General features: G+C 44.2%; 1 protein-coding gene across 1 annotated transcript; it reads left to right on the top strand.

The window, feature by feature from the left end:
• Positions 1-1,034: 1,034 nt before the first annotated feature.
• Positions 1,035-18,497, top strand: Pgrmc2 (progesterone receptor membrane component 2). Its single transcript, XM_021196179.2, has 3 exons — positions 1,035-1,434; positions 14,189-14,344; positions 16,086-18,497. The coding sequence occupies exons 1-3, from the start codon at positions 1,035-1,037 to the stop codon at positions 16,181-16,183; spliced, it is 654 nt and encodes a 217-aa protein (XP_021051838.1). The 3' UTR covers positions 16,184-18,497.
• The last annotated feature ends 1,280 nt before the right edge of the window (positions 18,498-19,777 follow it).

Genomic DNA, 19,777 nt, shown 5'->3' with positions numbered 1-19,777 from the left:
GGTAGTGCTCTCCTGTCCACTGACACTAAAGACAGTTACCTAAAAACTAATAGCAGCCAGAAAAGCCCATTCCTACTTTTCTATACTGTTCACGCCAAAGCCTGAGTCAGCTCCTTTGTGCTGGGTAGCTCACCCCTAAGCGGCCACCGTTCGTCTATACCTGTCCCCCACCCTCGGTTGTTCAAAGTTACAAGGAACTGGCCATTCCCTGGATGCATCTTTCTTCCTCACACGCAGAGAGACAGAAGCCTGTCAAACTAGCTGAGGGCGCGAGATGGGTGGAATTCACACTGGAAAGCCAGGGCTCCCGCAGGCCCCAGAGCAAGGCTATGGAGCGAGGCTGCTTTATCCGCGCCCGCCCATCGCCGGGGTGCAAGGCGCAGGAGAGCTTGCGTCCGACTCCGGTTAGGGGCGCTGCCCAAAAGCAGCGTGGGCCGGGAGCCGAGCGTCCGGCGCAGCTGGGACTAGTGCCCGCAGCCCAGCTTCACACGCGGCCGCGCAGCTCACGCCCCATTGCGGCCTCCGCCGTGCGTCGTCACAGCCGCGAAGCCGCCGTCTCAGGAGAGAGGCTGCTTCTGGGCGCACGCGCGAGCGCAGCTGGGCGGGGTTGCTAAAGAGAGCCCAGCGCGTGGCGTCCCAGGGCCCGCGCACGCGCCCTGACGGCGCCCCGCCCATACGCGCGAGTACGCACGCGCAGAGCCGGCTCGGCCCACCCTCCCCCCCCCCCCCCCCCACACACACTTTGTTTTTCTTCAGCCCCGCCCCTCCCTTACACTCCTCGGGCTGAAAGCGTTGGGGCTGTGAGAGCAGGGAAGTGTGGGGCGAGGTGGGCGGGGCGTCGCCCGCGCGCGCTGCCAGCCCGAGCCCGAGCGGCGAGAGCGAAGCCAGACAACGTTACCCAGCCAACAGCCAATAAGCAGCCGGCGCTGCCACGCCCCAGCCCCTCACGTGATTGGCTGAGCGCCGCCTGGTGGGCAGGGCCGCGGGCTTGGGGAGGGCAGGGGGCGGGAGGAGGAAGGCGCTGGCGGGCAGTGATGGCGGCGGGTGATGGGGACGTAAAGCTAAGCACCCTGGGGAGCGGCGGGGAGCGTGGCGGCGACGGGAGCCCGGGTGGCGCCGAAGCGACGGCGGCGAGGAGCGGTTGGGTGGCGGCGCTGCTGGCGACGGGCGGGGAGATGCTGCTGAACTTGGCGCTGGTGGCGCTGGTGCTGCTGGGGGCCTACCGGCTGTGGGTGCGCTGGGGGCGGCGTGGTCTGTGCTCGGGACCCGGGGCGGGCGAGGAGAGCCCGGCCGCCACGCTGCCTCGCATGAAGAAGCGGGACTTCAGCCTGGAGCAGCTGCGCCAGTACGACGGGGCGCGCACGCCGCGCATCCTGCTCGCGGTCAATGGGAAAGTCTTCGACGTGACCAAAGGCAGCAAGTTCTACGGCCCCGGTGAGGAGAGAGGGGTGTCGGGGTGGGGGACCCGGGACACCCTAACCCCGCCACGGCCCCGTTCCCCTGGACGGCAGCCCAGCGCACGCCCCCAGCTGGGGCTCCGTGGCGCCCCACAGACCTGCGCGCTCGGCGTTCCTTGCCTTTCCCAACCCTATCTCCTCTCAGCTTTTCCTGGGGCTGAAATTCTCAAAATTGTTAAAAGAGTTGTGTCTAGTCACGTTGGCTTTCAACCTTTCCTCGGAGCGTTTTGGTTTCTGGGCTTTGTCGGGGCAAGAGGGGCTAAAGTGGCGACCCAAAGTTTTTCGGCCCTGTGTTAAGACATAAGACAGCCTTCTTATTCTGGGTTGTCTGTTTGACACTTGCCTACCTTTTCCCTTCTCCGGACTTGTCTGCCTAGAGTCGGGGTTAGGGACACGTAGTTGCAAGTCCCAACCCCTGCAGCTCGGTTTCAGAACCACCCCGGACTCGTTTTCATTCTTTTTCCAAAAAGCCAGTTTGGGCTCCAAGATGCTTTCCAAGATTAACAGCTGTATGTAAGATGAGGACGAACCAGAACGTAAACCTTAATAAGACTGGCAAAGATATTGGCCCTGAGTGTAGGGGGTGGAGCTCATCTGCCCAGGAGGCAGGCGTGTCTGTCTCCGACTCTCAGTCTCTCCTTCCTTCCCTCCTCTCCTCCTTTCTCTGCTAATAGTAAAATAAGTATTCAAATACCCGTTGAAAATAAATTATTGTATTTTCCCTTAACAGCATGGGACGCCCGGGGGGGTTCGGGGGTTGGGCACGAACCTAGAGGAGTCGAACTTCTTCGCCCCCTGCCATGCGCTGGTTCTTCAAGCTGAAGGTTTTAAAACTTTACTTTCAGAAAATTATGTGGAAGGTAGTTGCAGTAGAGGCCCTTTTGCAGTGTAGTGGTAATCCATATTTCAGATTATGCAAATAAACTTCAGACCCCGGGTATCTGTTGGTAGCCCATAAAATTGAACAACGTTGTGCGGCCTGGTTACCCAGTGCTTAATATATTATACTTTAAGGACAGGAGGGAAGGGGGAGGAGAAGAGAGTGTGAGTTATAAGAATGAAGCCAGAGACCAAAGTGACCCATTATTGGAAGGACTGCATCCAACTTTTAAGCCAGGTTTCCTTTTAATTTCGTTAGTACCCCTGATTTATTGACACTGAAGACGCTTCTGACTTCTATGCTCAGTTGGATGCTATTTTAGGAGTGTTTTGGTTTGTTGTTTGAATTAGAGTTAAGAAACATAAATAAGCATTTGATGTTGGATCTGTTAATCTCTTTGTATGTATGTATGTATGTATGTATGTATGTATTTCCTTCTGGATATATAAACACAAACATCATGTCTCCTTACTTACATCAGCACCCATGGTTAATACTTGTTTTTTTAAATTTAAGAGCATGTGGAACAAGAGAATAGGACCGAAGTACTTTGTTTACATAGACCAAGTCAAATAAACTTTTAAAAGTGAAGAATTTACACAGATTTTTGTACCTAGTTACACACTTGCCTCATTGGCATTGAAGTGTGTTCAGTGTGGTTAAAGATTGTCTAGAATATTTGTAAAAAGAGCCATTATCAGTCCTTATACATCAGGAGTCAGTTTGGCAGTCTCCATGGCAACCATGGCAGAGGTTGAAAACTAAGAGGTGTGCTATAGAGTGGGTCCCTGGGCTTGAGCACCCATAATAGAGAAGAACCACCCTGGAGGCCTGGGGGGGTGAGTTCTCTGCTGTTTGGGACTGCATAGTGAGACCCGTCTGAAAACAAAAAGAACAGAGAACCACCTCCTTGTTCTTTTATTACTGGTATCAGTAAACAATCTAATAGGAATATCTGGAAGGCTTTATTATTCGGACAAACTTGAATGGAGCCAGAACATCTTGTGATCATGGCTAGGAAGTATTGGGGTACTTTCCAGGGGGCTTGATGCCGTGTTTTTTGCAAGGATATGAATGTAAATTTAATTTTGCCTGTAACTTTGATTTTATCCTCAAATAAATGCAATAATTTTGTGGTGTTATAATTCAGCCTACAGTTCTCCTTACCTGAGAATCCTGAGAATCTTTTTTTTTTTTTTTTAAGATTTATTTATTTATTTCATGTATGTGAGTACACTGTAGCTGTCTTCAGACACACCAGAAGAGGGCATCAGATCCCATCACAGATGGTTGTGAGCCACCATGTGGTTTCTGGGAATTGAACTCAGGACCTCTGGAAGAGCAGTCGGCTCTCTTAACCGCTGAGCCATCTCTCCAGCCCCCTTACCTGAGAATCTTAGTAATTTGAAAATCTTAGCCTAGAGCTAGCGAGCTTATTGTTCTCTCCAACCACTATGTATTCCATTCTGCAATGATAGGTTTTAGGATTAAGGTTTGTTCTGTGAGGGTTTTTTTTCCCCCCATAATACTGGACACATTCTCTTACAGCTGTGTATCTTTAAAGTTCCACTTCTTAAAAATAAAATGGCAATATTTCAAATGTAGTTCATTGCCAACTGTTTGCCAGAACGCATTGACTTTGTTGTTAGTATAGTATTTCTCTATACTCTAATAGTCAGGTACTTGGCTAGCTTGGAAAGATAGTGTGATCATGTAGGAAACTGCAGTTCGTAAGCATCTAATGATCCAGTGAATCGGTTGGATCATTCATTTGTCATTTCTGCAAAGTATTTGCCTTACACATGAGTCTGAGATTTAAGTAAGCTGGCTTGGATCACATAAATAAATCTGGGAAATCCAGATATGTTTGACCACAAAGTTTATATACTCTGTGGTAGAGAGCTTCTGGGCTGAACTTACAGAGGATCCTGTTACTGATTTTGTCTTTATACCCTTTTCTGGTTCCTTCCCATACAGAGTTTGAACTTCAAACAAGTTTTCGTTTTCATGGCTTTTATGTCCTAGCTGCCCAGTGTAGTAGCCGAAACCACAAATGACTGACTACAATTAATATAGTTTAAGATGAGTTCTTCCCTAACAGTCCAGATGCTCAGCCACATGGCTGCCACACTAAACCTTGGCTTCATGGTGGGCTGTACTCTAGCTTCTCCGGGAGTTCCTGAGGCCAGTGAATGTCTCCTGAGCATGTTCCATTTATTGTTTAAAATGGCTTGACAGGATATTTGTATTCTCATTTTACATTGTGAAAACTGAAACTTGGAGATTTTTTCCCAAAGTACCTACCTGCTAAGTAGCCACACTAAAACTCAAAGCCAAGTTCACCGTGTTTCACAGGTCATACCTTCTCATTGTCACATTACCCATCAAGTCCATGCTCACATTCAGAACAGGTTTTTGAATGTTTTATCGTAAATCATTATATTACTGCAGTAGCACTTTGTAAGTCTTATTCTTTGGAATGCCAAAAAAAAGCATATACTTGGGCTACTTGACCTTTTTTCCCTTATTCCTCTCGTTTGTCAATATTTGCCAAAGCCAAAGCCAACTTACCTCTTAAATTCCACTGAAAAGGGAAGGTCACACAAGCAGCCCCTTTGGGCTGCCTAATAGGAAGTCGAGGAAAGGAGCTCGTGAACCTAAACCCTTCCTCCTGTTTAATCTTGTCTTTAATATGTTCACTTTAACATTTTAATTTACAAACCTGCAGTTTAAGCAAGAGTTGCAACATAAAGGCCAAGCCCAGCCTGACCTTCTGCTGCATGGACAACTCAGAGTTGTCACAATCCAGCTGCCATTACAGTGTCTTGCTTTGAAGCCAACTAAGTTTGTTGTTGAGCCAGTTACCGCATGCATCTTGTTAGCTATCAGTAGATAAAGGCTTTCTGAAGGAGCTAAGCATGGTAGCTCACCCCTGTTATGCCAGTGCTCTTGAGGCAGGGGCAGGAGAATGGCCTTTATTTAGAACAACCTAGCTACATAGTTAACACTCCAGGCTAGCCATGCTGTCATTTCCTCAGCTTTACTTGACAGAAAGCAAAGTTGAGAAGAGTTGTATATGGTGCAGATTATCTCCATAGTACCTCCTTAGTTACATTCAGTATCAGATGCATTGCTTTTATTGTTTTAGGGAACTGTTGTGTTAACTTCTAAAGTGTTTCGATAACAGAGGGTGGTGATTTCGATTAGAAGTAAGGAATAGAACTAGTCACACATACTGAACTAACTGTTCATGGTTTCCAAGGTCCTTTGGACAGTGTGATGTAGACATTCCTCCCCATGAGCCCATGGCGGACGTCACTGTGTAACTCGTGGTGCCCTTCTCACCTTTCTCAAGAGCTTTCATATAAGGCTTCAGCTCCATCTTTAACTACTGAGAAGGAGCATCTTCAGACATAGTCTTTCAGACATAGTCTTTCAGACATAGAATTAGTCTTTGGTACACACCAGGCCGTAGCCACAGACTTGACATCTATCTCTTGAGGAGGACAGACAGTATGCCAACACATCTCAGTATGGATTAAGCTCTGTAGTGAAAAGTGTGCTGTGAATGAATTTAGGGTTGGGACCAAGGGTTATTTGGATCTTTAGAAGTACCTTATTTCTGTTAGATGGTCACAAAGTAGGGGTGTGATGCTTTAAACTTGAAGGGGCCAGCTGCACAGAGCTCGGGTGTAGGAGTGTTCTGAAATGGGCCATTGTTCACCTAGGGTACAGCTAGTGTGAAGACATGGAAGCCACCTAGCACTGTGTCTAGACCTGTCATATCTGCCTTATGACATAATATGTCATATGATAGCTGTCCTGTCAGACCCATCCCTGTCACCTCCATTGATGTTTCAGGTTTGGTTTCTTTGATTACTTGTCTTTAGCCCAAGACTTGTTACTCCAGCCCTTGAAAACACCTTGTGCTGTTTTGTTTATTCTGGTAAAAACCACATAAGTGGATTTTAAGCTCCTCCTCAGCATTTGATGTTCTCACAGCTCCAGTCTGGTTGTGTCTTGTTCCACTATCTTACTTAACACAGTCTCTGGCCATATCTCTGTGACTAGCAGTTCACTGAGCACAGTTCACTTCAGAAAAAAGCTCCACACAGGTCCTCACTTCACTCCCCAGTTCTTAGAGTCTCTAGCTTCCCCTTTCTCCTCTCCGCTGATCTGTTTCTGTTCTTCCGGTGATTTTAAGATACGGCTTAGATATTAATCTGTCCTTTGGAACAGTGGAAGAATTTTAACCAAATATTATCCCATGCAAATCAGGAAAACCTACCTATTGAAGATACCTTACTGCCACTTGCCTGGCTTTTCTCCTTGGTGCTGAGGATAAAACTGGGCCACAGACATGGTGGGCAGGGGCTCTGCTTATCACCTACATCCCTAGCCCTGGAAGTGTCTTCTTTTTGCAAGGTGTATGTGTTTGTGTATACCACACATATATGTGGGGGCCTTCAGGGTCCAGCAATAGGAGTCAGCTCGCCTGGTGCTGCTCAGTGGGGGTGCTGGGAACAGAACTCAAGTCTTTATTATGTGGTTTACTATTTCTTGCACCGCAGTCTTTCTTAGAGTTCCATCTTCATTTTGTTAAAAAGTCTGTAGTTCTTTTCACTGGTAAGAAAAATACCTGTTCTTTATCTGTCCTTTTTCAGGAGTAATGACTTGAGGTCAGGAAATGAAATTGTACACCTTCTTGTTACACCTTCATTTGAGTGGTGTGTGTCACTGTCCTCTGCCTCTTGTGAACAAGAAGTTTGCTTTTACTAATCTGTTTTTCTGAGTTTCATTGTGGTTGAGGCAGTTTTCTCTGTCCTGTGGTCCTGCTGTATTGTATGTATGTGTGCTTGCGTGTGTACACTGCATGTAGAAGGCAGAGGTGGACACCACTGTCTCTTTAGCCTCTCTCCATCTTATTTTTTGAGGCAAGGTCTTACTAAACTTAGAGTTCACCAGTTTGGCTGGGTTGCCACCAAGCTCCAGGGGTCTGTTTGTATCCATGCTTCCATGACAGGCTGGAGTTAGAGGCATACACCTGGCTTTCTGTAGAGTGCTGGAGATCCAAAATAGGTCTGCTTGTGCAACAAGTTCTTCACTGACTAAGCTTCTCCCCAGGCCCCCAGATTTGATTTTTTTAACATGTTGGATTCTGCTAAAAGTCTGTGAATATATGCCATTTCATCCATTTCAGACCATCTTGCCCTGGGAGGCGGGCCGATGCGCATTAGTCTCCCGTCTGCTCCTCAAGCCTGTCTTTTTGTGGCCCGTGTCTTAGATTGTGGTACATTAGGCAGCTCGCGTCCTTCACTCCTCTTGCTTTATTCTTGGGGACACTGCTGACCTGGTCGTGCTTCTTTGCTATCGTTTGTCATCTTTGTTACATCTGCTTTCCACCAGCCACTGCATTGTTTCTTTCTTGTCCATTTTCTGGAGTGTTCCATGAACTGTCAAATGTAGAGTGCTTTAGAGTAGATCCCAAAATAATGCCTGTGTGTAAGGTTTTTTTAATCATATTTTTAAAAGATAATATATGCTCAAGACTGAAAACACTAAAGAATTTACAGTGAAAAGTAAGGCTTCTCCCAGGAACCCCTCATGTGGCTCTGCAGTGGAAAGGGATCAGTCTTAGTGCTGAGGAGCTGTGTTGTGCGGGTCACATCATCTGAATGTGAGTCTTATTTCCCCACACTTAATTATCATGTACGGTACATACCGTGAACAGTAAGTAGTTCACAGTCCTGAGAGCCTTTCGTATCTTTCATGTCACGTGGAAGCTATTTGTTAACAGCCTCCGTTGATGAGCATGTGAGTTTTCCTCCATCTCTTAGTAATGATACTGTGGGAAACAGCTTGTACCAATGTTCTATATGTAAATAGAGCTGTGAGTCCTAGAAGCAGAATTACTAAGGCTGATGGTGTGGCTGGCCATACCTAGTGTGGGGACTTCATTTGGAGCTGCCCTCCAGAGAGTTTGACCTATGCGTACTTCATAAAGATGCCTGTTTTTCATCCTTGCCAAAAATGTAATGCTTTTAAACTGCTCGTTTTTTGTGTGGGTCTAAAGTTAAAAGTGTTCCAGTTGCTATATAGTATTTATTTCTCCTATTCTGAGAGGTTTTATCAGACGGGACCTATCACTTGCCTAGAACTCAGTAAGTTCTAAACTATCCAGCCCATTATAGATGAGACTGATGAGACTGGCAGGCTAGTGGAGCCCAATGGATTGGCCTGTCTCTACCTCCCTGCATGTTGAGAATGCAAATATAGCACCACACCCACCTTTAAAATTTTCAGTGACCATCCTACGGATTGAATTTAGTTCTCTCTCTTTTATTTAAAATATACATTTACTTAGAGTATGTATATAAGTGTGCACAGAAGCAGGCACACCATGGCACATATGTAGAGATCAGAGAACTTGCAGGAGTCATTTCTTCCATTGAATTAGCCCAGTTAGCTAATTCAAGTCATGAGGCTTAGCAACAAGTGATTTCCTGCTAAACCATCTTTCCAGCCCGGGTCTTTTTGCTTATGCTGCAGGCATTTTAAAAAGTGAACTATCTTCTTCTTATTCTTCCAAAATTAAACATTTTTAAAGAAAATCTGAGTCACTTTGTTTCCTTTTCTACATACATTTGTTCATATATTCTTTGACACATTTTTTTCTATTGTGATCTCATCATTTCAGCCTTTGCAAATACTTTCTCAGTGCCATAGCTGGAATTTTGTTGTTGGTTTGACTTTGTTTATAAATTTATTTTATGTGTATGAGTATTTGACTGCATCCTGGGTGCCTTGAGGAGGTCAGAAGAGAGCATCGGATCTCCTAGAACTAGAGTTACACACTGTTGTGAGCCACTTTGAGGGTACTCAAACTCAAACTCAGGCCCTGTGGATGAGTAGCCAGTGTTCTTAACTGCCGAACCATCTCTCCAGCCCTCGTTGTTGTTTTGATATTTTATGATGTGTGCTCATGAGTACTGGCACTCAGCATATATATGGAGGTCAACTTTCAGGAATCCTTTCTCCTCCTGTCATGGGATCTGGGCATCAGGATTCAGGTTGTCAGTATGTTTGGCAAACACCCTCACCTGCTGAGCCCCTCACCAGCCCTCCATGGCATTTTTATCTTTGCTTTTGTGTGTGTGGTACTAGGCATTGGTCTCTTGAGCTAGGCAAGCACTCTACTACTTAGCTGCATTGCCTAGCCCTGAATAGTGTTTTAGACCACAAACGTGTAGGTTTATGTATTTAGATTTACCTTTATGTCCAAGTTATTTTTCATACTCCTTCACTTCCTTTTGTTCTCCTTCTACTTTGGGTTATATGTGTGTGTGCATGTGCTTTAATCTATAGTCACCATGTGAGACACAAATGGGCTGTGTCTTTTAACGTTCTAGTTCACCCTTTTCCTGCAGATGATGCACTTTTTGTATGCCTAAGCCTTTTGATTGGACATTCAGAAACAAGATGGAATTTTCAGTCATGTGTAGTGAAGCATCTAATTTGCTCTCAACTTTAGTAGATAAAATAATTCCTCTGTGTTGTGTTTGAAACATCTGTGTGTCACTTGGTGGGTGGCCCCTCAAGCATACAAATGTCTTGTCTTGACAGAAACTTTCTTCAGTTTTACTGTGCTGGCTCTATAGGTCCTGGAGTTTCCCCCATTAGAGTGTAAGCTGTCTCCTTGCATTTTCAGGAGCTTAAGAGAAGCATAGAAATAACCAGAGTACTTCTCATGAAATATTTCTTTTATCCTACAGTCAAACCATCTGCTGTAGATTTTACTTACCACATTTTCTGTTTATTCGTTTATATCATTGTTTCATAGTGAGCATATATATGTAATCCTCGTTATATGCATATGATGGTTTGTTGCTATTTCAAAAATAAGTCTCACCATTCTGCATGGTTGTATCAAAGCAAGCAGTTGTAGGGGTTAGTAACTAATGAGTTGATTGGCTTTTGTCTTTTTTTCTTTTGTTTCTTATTTTGTTCGTTTCACTTCAAATTCACGCCCTCCCACCCTCAATTCTAGAATGCTGGGATTATAAATTTGCCTACCACACCCAGCTGAGTTTATTGATTTTGAACTTAAAAAAAAAAATCTTAATCACAACCGGATACAAATAGGGGCAGACTGATTTCTGTGAATTTGAGCTACATAATAAGGCCTTGTCTGGAAGAAGAGAAAATGGGGTCAAAATGTATCTAATCCACTTACCCTTTGGAGCATCGTAGCTTGAACATGTTCACAACACTCACATTAGCCTATAGTTAAACACACTCACCTTACATTTTACACTGTAGTGTAATTTATGAATTCTTCATCTCATGGCTGCCGGGGAGCTGCACTGAGTGTTCTGCCTGTTACTAGTCCAGGTAGCAATCAAAATTCCAAGTATGTTCACTATCATAAAGTAAACAGCTGTTAGGTCAGCCGATTACTTGGTTGGGGATCATCATAATGATGTCTACATGAGTCTTGACGCTCAGAAAACATCATTTGCTATTTCAGTAAATCATACCAGAGGTTTAACACTAGATCAGATGTGCTTTTTCTGGGTAGCCCCCATATTTGTTGTTTTTGTTTTATGAACAGTCACACATTGCAAAGTGCTATTGCTGATGACATTGTTTGTTATGGAAAGCATCTGAAAGGGAAGGGATTGCCCTTGTGTTATGAATGGAGGAAGGCAACTCTTTGCCAGACCTCTAAGCCTTCCTCTGTCAGACAAACTGCCCAATTCCTATTGTACTTAGTCTGCTTAGGCTCCTTAGTGGCCTTACATCATGGAGCAAAGAACATGCCATCTACTAAGACTCCTTAGTAGATGGCATCCTCAGAAGTCTGTGCATGGGAGGGGACACTTTAATGTAGTTTATGGAGTGGAGGAATATATTTCTCAGTCTTTTCTTTTAACAAATTAACAAAAACTAACCGTAGCAACAAAAGATTAATCAATTCATTCAAAGTTGACCCTTAGGGAAGTTGGTAGAGAAATTCACTTTGGAACCCAGTGGTATATCTATTCACATAACTCAAGGCCCAAGGGTTGTCTGGTGGCTTGCTGGTTTGCTTTATGATGCTGAGGGTTGTGCCTGGGCCTGCAGTGGCCTGTGTGCTCTCACATACAGGGTTCACACTCTGACATACCTGCAGAGCAATGTCCAGGACACAGGTACAAGTTTGCAGTTCAGATATGTGGGAGGTCCAGGCAAGGGGACTTCAAGTTCAAGGCCTGTCAGGACAGAGTTGAAGGCCATCCTGGGCACCCTGGTGACACTGTCTGAAAATAGTAAAGACTGAGAAGAGCCTTGGCTACATGGGTGGCACCAACCCTGCCATGGTGCCTTAAATGTTCTCGGTGTGAGTGCTCTTTGAGCTTGTGGGGCTCCTGCTCCTTGGAGACAAGGGTTTGGAAGGTGAGAGAAGTGGAGATACCATCCTGGTCCTGTCGGGACCTCTAGGTGGTCATTGAATGCTGTGCTTTGATTATTTATATATTTATTTATTTAGTCTGCCAACTGTGGAAAAAGGCAAAATCTGTTCTTTTTCATGAAATCCTGAAGGACCAAAGTGTGAAGTTATAGGGAAATTCTTTTAAAAAAATAGAAGTATCATTTCCTCTTCAGGTTTGTTGCTCTCCATTCATTGCTAATATTCTTCGTTTCATTTGCTACTGTTTTAAGCCCATAGGCTCTGGTCATCTTTGTTTCTCAAGAAACAAAAACTCACCTTCATTACTGTTCATTGGCTATTTGTGTTTGTCTCTACAAAGCAGGTAGAATTCTGCACAAAGGGAGTAGGGGGCTGAAGGTCAGATCATTCTCACTTACTTGCCTTAGAAGCCTATCCTGCTTACTTTTAGAACTTCACATTTCTTCTAAAGTATTTAACCCTAATGTAGTGAACGTTTGAATTGTATTCTGTAAGTAGAAACTATATTAAATTTATTTTTCTAAATATTTAATACTCCTTGAATGTCAGTTGAGATCATAGGCAAAGTTTCAAAGTCATGAGTGTTGACCCGTGATAGAATATTCGTTTTCTTATATAGAAGACACATTTGAGGGAACAAAACAATGTATTATTGGGAGAATAAACCATAAGTATATCTATTCAGTGAGAAAAAGCATAGTCATTTAGTTATAAGTTGTGATAGTTATCTAATGCGCATTAGTAACATGAACAATGCTTAGTAACTAAAGAAGCTTGGAAGCACCGCACACATGTCATCTTCATGGCCAAACCTAAAAAAGCTACTTAAGGGGCTGGAGAGATGGCTCAGCGGTCAAGAGCACTGACTGCTCTTCCAGGGGTCCTGAGTTCAATTCCCAGCAACCACATGATGGAGCATAACCATCTGTAATGGGATCTGACGCCTTCTTCTTTTGTGTTTGAAGACAGCTATAATTGTACATAAAATAAATAAATCTTTAAAAAAAAAAAAAGCTACTTAAACACTTGGGAAACTTATCCTAGCTCCATGGACTAGACCTTTCCAAGAATGAGCTTCCTACTCTAGTCATGCTTAGGTGAGACTTGGTCTCCTGTCTCAGAAGGTACAGGTACTTTCCAACACTTCACTTGGAGTTCCCAATGCTTTCAAATGAGAACAGGTGCGGCCGTCTTTCTCTTAGAAATCAAGGCATTTTTAATCTTGTTTTCTTTAAGTTAGGCGATACGTCATTCTAATAGCCCCTTTATTAAATTAATGGTTTCCATGGATCTGAGAGATGGCGTAGTGGATAAAGTGCTTGCCTGCCCTGAATTTGGATCTGAGACACAAAGCAAGATGCAGTTTGCCCTCTGACTACACTTGTTCAGGGCTACAACTTTTACACACAAACTTATAAGTATCATTCTTAACAGGCCAGTAACTAGCTGCTCATGAGAGTGGAGTCTCTAGCTGGTTTAACAACTGTTTCCTCAGAATGATTTTTGCTATCTGTAGAGGAACTGATAAACTTGAAATTGTCTTTGTATAATTATATGTTTTAGAAATGTTGTTATCATTTAAATCTTTTTAAGAAACATTTTGAACTGAAAAATATTTTGGGGCCCCTTCTGCCATGTGAAATGTAAACAGTTAAATCTTAAAGGTGTCTGTTGTAGGGTAGAAGTAATTGCTAGATGTGTATGAGGGGCTGAGTTCAGATCTCCAGCATCTACATTAAAAGTAAGGCCCAATTGTGCATGCCTGTAAGCTCCTGCTGGTGGGTGGAGAGGTGGGGTTCCTGGAATTGTCTGGCCCAGCCAGTTGAGCCAAATCAGCGAACTAATTAGACAAGCTGTCTCATGAAGTAAGCAGAGAGATTGAGCTAGATACCTGACGTTGGTGCCCATGTGAACACTCAAGTTTTATTAAAGTTGTTTTTTTGTTTTAAGAATTTCATACAGGAATAGGATATGTTTGATCAAATCCAGCCCATTGCCTCCCCTCCAACTCCTCCTTTCTCCCCACCACAGCTTTTTGCTCCTGCTTTAATGTGCTATTTAATACCCACTGTGGTCATGTAGTGCTGTCAGTATGTGCGTGGGTGTAGGGCCACCTGCTGGAGCATGGGTAGGTAACCTCTCATGGGCTGTGTTCCACTGATCCCTCCTTCCCTGGCATATACATTGCAGGGGTTTCAGGGTATCTGAAGTGAATTTATTCTCAGTGAAAAGCTTTACTTTGGTAAAAGGGAAATTTCCAACACATCTCTGATTATCTCATCCAGAATCTCCATTTTTTGAAATTAAGGCTGCGTACCAAAAGCAAGTCACACAGAGAACCTGATGTTCAGACACATTCTCAAATGGTGCTAGGCTCTAAGTTGTCTTTTTCTTTTTCAGCGGGCCCGTATGGCATCTTTGCTGGCAGGGACGCCTCCAGGGGGCTGGCGACATTCTGCCTGGATAAGGATGCACTTAGAGATGAGTATGACGATCTCTCAGATTTGAATGCAGTGCAAATGGAGAGTGTTCGAGAATGGGAAATGCAGTTTAAAGGTACCTTCATTTGGGGGAGTCTTTGGAAAACCAAACTATATGCTACTGCACATTAAAGGACACAGTCTGTTTTCCTTTCCATCATTTTTAGGATGTATTTAAAATGCTGCTGAATATTAATATAATTGGTACATGTGGCAATTGGGTTAAAAGTCTAAACTTAGTACCAGGTATGGCAGCACATGCCTGTGGGCCCAACAGTCTCAAATCGTGATGCTTTTAATAGTCTTTCAAGACTTGTTCATTAGCCAGGCGTGGTGGCGCACGCCTTTAATCCCAGCACTCGGGAGGCAGAGGCAGGCGGATTTCTGAGTTCGAGGCCAGCCTGGTCTACAGAGTGAGTTCCAGGACAGCCAGGGCTACTCGGAGAAACCCTGTCTCGATAAAAATAAACAAACAAAAAAAAAACAAAGAAAAGACTTGTTCATTAAGAAATGGTTTTGTTTTGTTAAATACAGACTTGTATTTAAAACAAGCTGAAGGGTTAGGGTGTAGCACAGTAGTAGATTGTGTATGATCTCCTTGTGCCCCGGATTCCAACCGTGAATTAGTGGTGAATGAGCGTGAATTAGTGGTGAATGAGCGATATCAACACTAATGGTAATGCATAGCAAATGATGTAATTGTTCTTAACTTTGAGTGGTAAGGAAGGAACCTGTCCCCTCTGTCCTGCCCCTCAGCATCAGTTCTTACCTCCCAGGCGATGCTGCCTGAGCCATTCATCTCCTGCTGGGTCTGTGAGCAGCTCTGTGGGCTTCTTGGCCTTTTGTCTGGTTCTCCCGTGTGTAGAGCCCACCTTAACACTCCCCACAGCTAGTCGACTGGTCTTGGTTTAATTCCCTTAGATTAGGTTTTATTTCCAGACAGAAAATAAACAGGTTTTACTTGCATACACGGTTGTAAATTAAACAGGCACGTCAGAGTGAGCTGAGTGGCAGATCTAGGGAGAGAGCTGGGTGTGGGAAAGAGTGCTGCTGTGGTAGGGGCCTTGCGGGCCTACAGAGCTCAGAGAAGTCCTTGTCCCTTCCCTTCCCTTCTCTTCCACGTTGTCACATTTTTCTCCAGAGTATGTCTCAGATCTGCTCACCCTGTGGTTCTCCACCCCATACTCTGTGCTGCTGCCGTCGGCCCATAGTCATTCACCCATTTTCATTTCCTTCCGTGTGATTTATATCCCAAAATGTTAGCTGGGGGTGGGGAGTGAGGTGTTGTAATCCACTGTTTAGATTATACATTTTGTGTGTGTGTGTGTGTGTGTGTGTGTGTGTGTGTGTGTGGCCTAGGTTGACCTCAAACTCATGACAGTCCGAGTGCTGGGACTATGTGTATGAACCATTACATCTGATTTTAATATTTTTAGCTTTAATATTTTGGGTTATTAAGACATAAGAGTTGGACTGGGGTGGAGTTCAGTGTATGGCACCTGCACGAAGCCTTAGATTCCACCCCTGCCACCAATAAAGAAAACAGCTGCATTCCAAGATTCATGATATCGTAAAGCCAGGCAGGACAGCTCTGAGTGCTGATAGTGTCTGACCCACTGACACTGAACTCTCCTTGAAAGAGCAACCCTGACCTTGTCAGATCCTGCCGCCTTGTGTTCAGACCTTGTGTGCATTTAAGTGAAGCTTTGAAAGAATTCCAGCTGGTTCTGTGTGACTTAAGAGACACGGGCCTTCTTGCACGTGGAATCGTGAGACAAATTGAACCACTACTGACTTTGTTTTGGTATATCTTTCAGAAAAATATGATTATGTAGGCAGACTCCTAAAGCCAGGGGAGGAGCCATCAGAGTACACAGACGAAGAGGACACCAAGGATCACAGTAAACAGGACTGAACTTTGTGAGCAACCAAAGCCAGGGACTTCAGAACTGCAGCTCGTGCCCCTTCAGAATGTCCAGTCTTTGGGTGTGACTCCTGCTATGAGAAGCACCTCACCAGCGTGAACAAGATCATCTGCCTGACTGAACATCTGAGGATGAGGCCTTGGTTGTGCTGCCAGGTGAATTTGTTGCCGTTGGTTGTAATGTCTGGTGGGCTTCGTCATCCTAAACAGGAGACAGGACCTTCTTAACAGCAAGAAAGTCACCGGGTTGTTTTTCCCCTTCCCCTGCCCCACCTTCCCCTCCTCCCCTTCTCTCTCTGCCTTCCTTTCTTTCCCCCACCCCTCCCATGTCTCTCTTAAAACAAAACAAAAAAGTATCAAAGACAACCAGATAGGTATTTGCTACTCAGTGTGCAGATCTCTGGAAAGCAAGGGATACTGTTTCACAGGCGTGTTTTATTTGTGTTAAGGGAAGAGCCCTGGGCAGGGGAGAGGGGTCACATATTCATTTAAGAAGTTCAGGCTACTGAAACATTCAAACGTGAATTCCCAAACTTTTCTTTCTGGGCTTTGTCAGAGAAGGGGGGAAAATGTCCTTCTAAGAAAGATTTGGAAGTTAGAGGAATTTCCAATGGATTGAAGTCAGCAGTTCCCAGCAACGATAATTTGAAACCAGTTTTATTTCTTTCCCTTCCTTCCGCTAGGTCAAATCAATATTAATTGTGCCTTATTTCACTTCCATAAACTTGAATTCCTTTTTGGAAAAGCCCCTCTGAATTGAGAAGTCACTACAAGCAGCATGGAGATGAGGCTGATGTCATTCTGTGTGTAGAATGGAAGAGGAGTTCTCAGTGTTAACTGCCATGTGTTAGAACACAAACATAGCTAGCATTGTGATGGCCAAATGCATCCCCTGGGCTCTTTTCTTTTCCAAGAAAAATTGAAAAACCAACAACTCTTCCCCAACAGCTGCCTAATTTTAGGAGTCTGACCCTCACACGTCACTGGTGTGGGTAGCGGGGCCGCGGTATGAATGTCTGTGTGAGTGAGTCTGGATGTCTGTGAGAGTACCTTGGGGGGAACTCTTCCTGCGATGCTGTAAATACGAGTACCGTTTTAATAAAGCATGTACAATAAACCAAATAAGCTCGAGTCGGACTCTAAATACAGAGCCGTGAGCCAGTGTGTCATGTACTAATAATACTGCAATTGATTCACGATGATGAGAAAACCCTCTTAGAAATGAAAATCAGGCCCTGACTAGCCAAGCTAGTCATTACCCATGCTCAGTGTAACTTCCAAGGCAGGTCCACCTTTATGGGTGGTTCAGGTAAGAAGGGATATCACAGTGTACAGTGCGCTCAGGCCTCGTTGCCACTCTGTGCTGGAAGCCTTCCAAAGCAGGAACTGACATAGAATCACAGTATTGTGCCCAGAGCCAGTAAATCCCTTTCTTGTTAGTTGAAAAAGTTCTATTTCAAAGCCTGCTTAGTTCAAGTTTTGGCTTCATTATGGTAGACTCTTGGTCAGAGACAGATTGCTCTCAGAGAAAAGCCCCAAGTAGGGGACATTAAAGACATGTTCCTGATAGGTGCAGTGCAAGCAGAAGCTCAGGGTCGATGGGAAGCAGAGGGCAAGGGGTGCTATGCTCTTCGCATACTGGAATAGTCTCCAGAAGTGTGCTTGTCACCATCCTGTCTGAAGAACTCGTGGAGGCTGAAGAGTGTTGGGAAATGCTTCCTTTTTATGTAAAACATTTTCTAAAAGCAAATTGTTAAATATATCTATCCTCTGGTGTAGTAAATTGGTGTATCTGAACCATTGAGCCTAATAATCTGCATTTGTGAGAAGCCCCAGGTATTCATGCAGTAAAAAAAAAAAAAAAACAATGCATTTTGTTCTTTAAAAGGAAGTGGTTTTGTGTTTTGGACTTTAAATAAACTGTGTTCATAGATAATTTCTTAATTCCAGTCAAATTTCTCATTGTTAGGTAGTGTGGTACCCAGTTCTAAAGGGTCTGTAACCGGTCTGAGTGATGGGGGGTTTTAAGACATGTTTCTTGTTTCTTTCTTTTTTTTTTTTTTTTTCTTCTTTTTTTTCTTTTCTTCTTATCTGTCAGTGTTAGAATTCAGAAATAGGGCTTCACATATTGCTCAACCATTTACATCCCCAGCTCCAAAGTATACATTCTTCCTATCCACTGAGCCTAAATCTGTTTGTGGTTCCTCCAGTCACACTTAAGATTGGACATGTTTGAGAAACACTGCATCCACCTTTTGAAGTTGTGTGGTCCATGTTTGCCATACAATAAAAGTCGAACATATAATTTGTGTCTAACTCTATACATTTTTTTATTTTTATATGTGTGTGTGTGTATATATATATATATATATATATATATATATATATAATATTTATATGTGTATGGGTGTAGATCAGAAGTAGGTCTCAGATCCCATGTTTCTGGGATGTTACTGTGGCAGTAAGACAGCGTGTGGGCATTGGAATTGAACTCCAGTGCTTGGGAAGGGCACCAGTACTCACCCATCTCTCCGCCTCTCTGCACTTGGTCTTGTATTATTCAGCTTAAGAGCTCTGAGTTAAAGTCACTTCATGTAAGAACAAACAATGGCTTTAGAAAACAGGAAAATTGCAGCCCCCCAAATGGGCGTACCCTAAGTAGAGCTGTGTAAATGCAGCCAGTTTCCCTGTAGTAGGGGTAAGCCCATTCAGATGACGTTCCTCGAGCCTCTTGGGGTAGGTGCAGTTCCCTAATTCTCCCCAATTCCTCAGAGCTGCAGGACCTGCTGACCACTCACCTCTTCCCTCAGGCATCGAGGCTCAGGTAGTATGTTGATTAGCACTTGAGAAATTTCTCCTCTAGAAAGCAAAGCTCCCAGGAGCCAGCCTCCACATCTGCAAATCCCACTTACCTCTGTTGATGACTGAGTGGCAGCTTGCTAGGCACCTGTGTCAGTAAGGTGTTGACACTGTCATGCCTGACAGCTCTTAGTGGTCAGGATAGATGGGAAGTTCTCTACTTGGAAAATGTATACCTTTCTTTGAGCTTGGTGAAAGTAGAGTTGGGTACTAGCTTACCGAGTACTATTTCTGACACCTCTAAAGCATGTTCCCCTGAGGTCAGCTGTTGACTTGGTAAATAATACTAATCAGATCATGACCTATTTGGCTGTGGGTAAAAGGTCAATCAAGAGTGGCCAACCACCTTTAGTCTTTATGCAAAATGTATAATTCCCAGCCAGTGTCTGGAACCCAACCTCTTCACAATGCCCAGACCCCAAAGAAGACACCAAGCTAGATAACAGCTCTCCTTCCATCTGCTCCACCTTCATTCAAGTGACTACTTGAGGTCCTGTGCGCGCTGGCTAAAGCTATTAATTGAACATAGGGCCCAGCCACCCCTCATAAGTTTGAAGTACAAAGCCTGATGAATATCTGCATGTGCCTTAAATGTGCTCTTAAACCATTCTCAAATGAAAGTAACAGTGAAGACTGTTGTGTATGTGAAATGGTCTAGACTTGGTTAGAAGAGAAATTATCAAAGCTTAGAAGATAAATTCAAAATACGCTTTTGCTGGTTATAAA

Source organism: Mus pahari, chromosome 4 (genome assembly GCF_900095145.1).
Source record: "Mus pahari chromosome 4, PAHARI_EIJ_v1.1, whole genome shotgun sequence".
Classification (NCBI taxonomy): Eukaryota; Metazoa; Chordata; class Mammalia; order Rodentia; family Muridae; genus Mus; species Mus pahari.
This window is presented reverse-complemented; position numbering and strand designations above follow the sequence as displayed.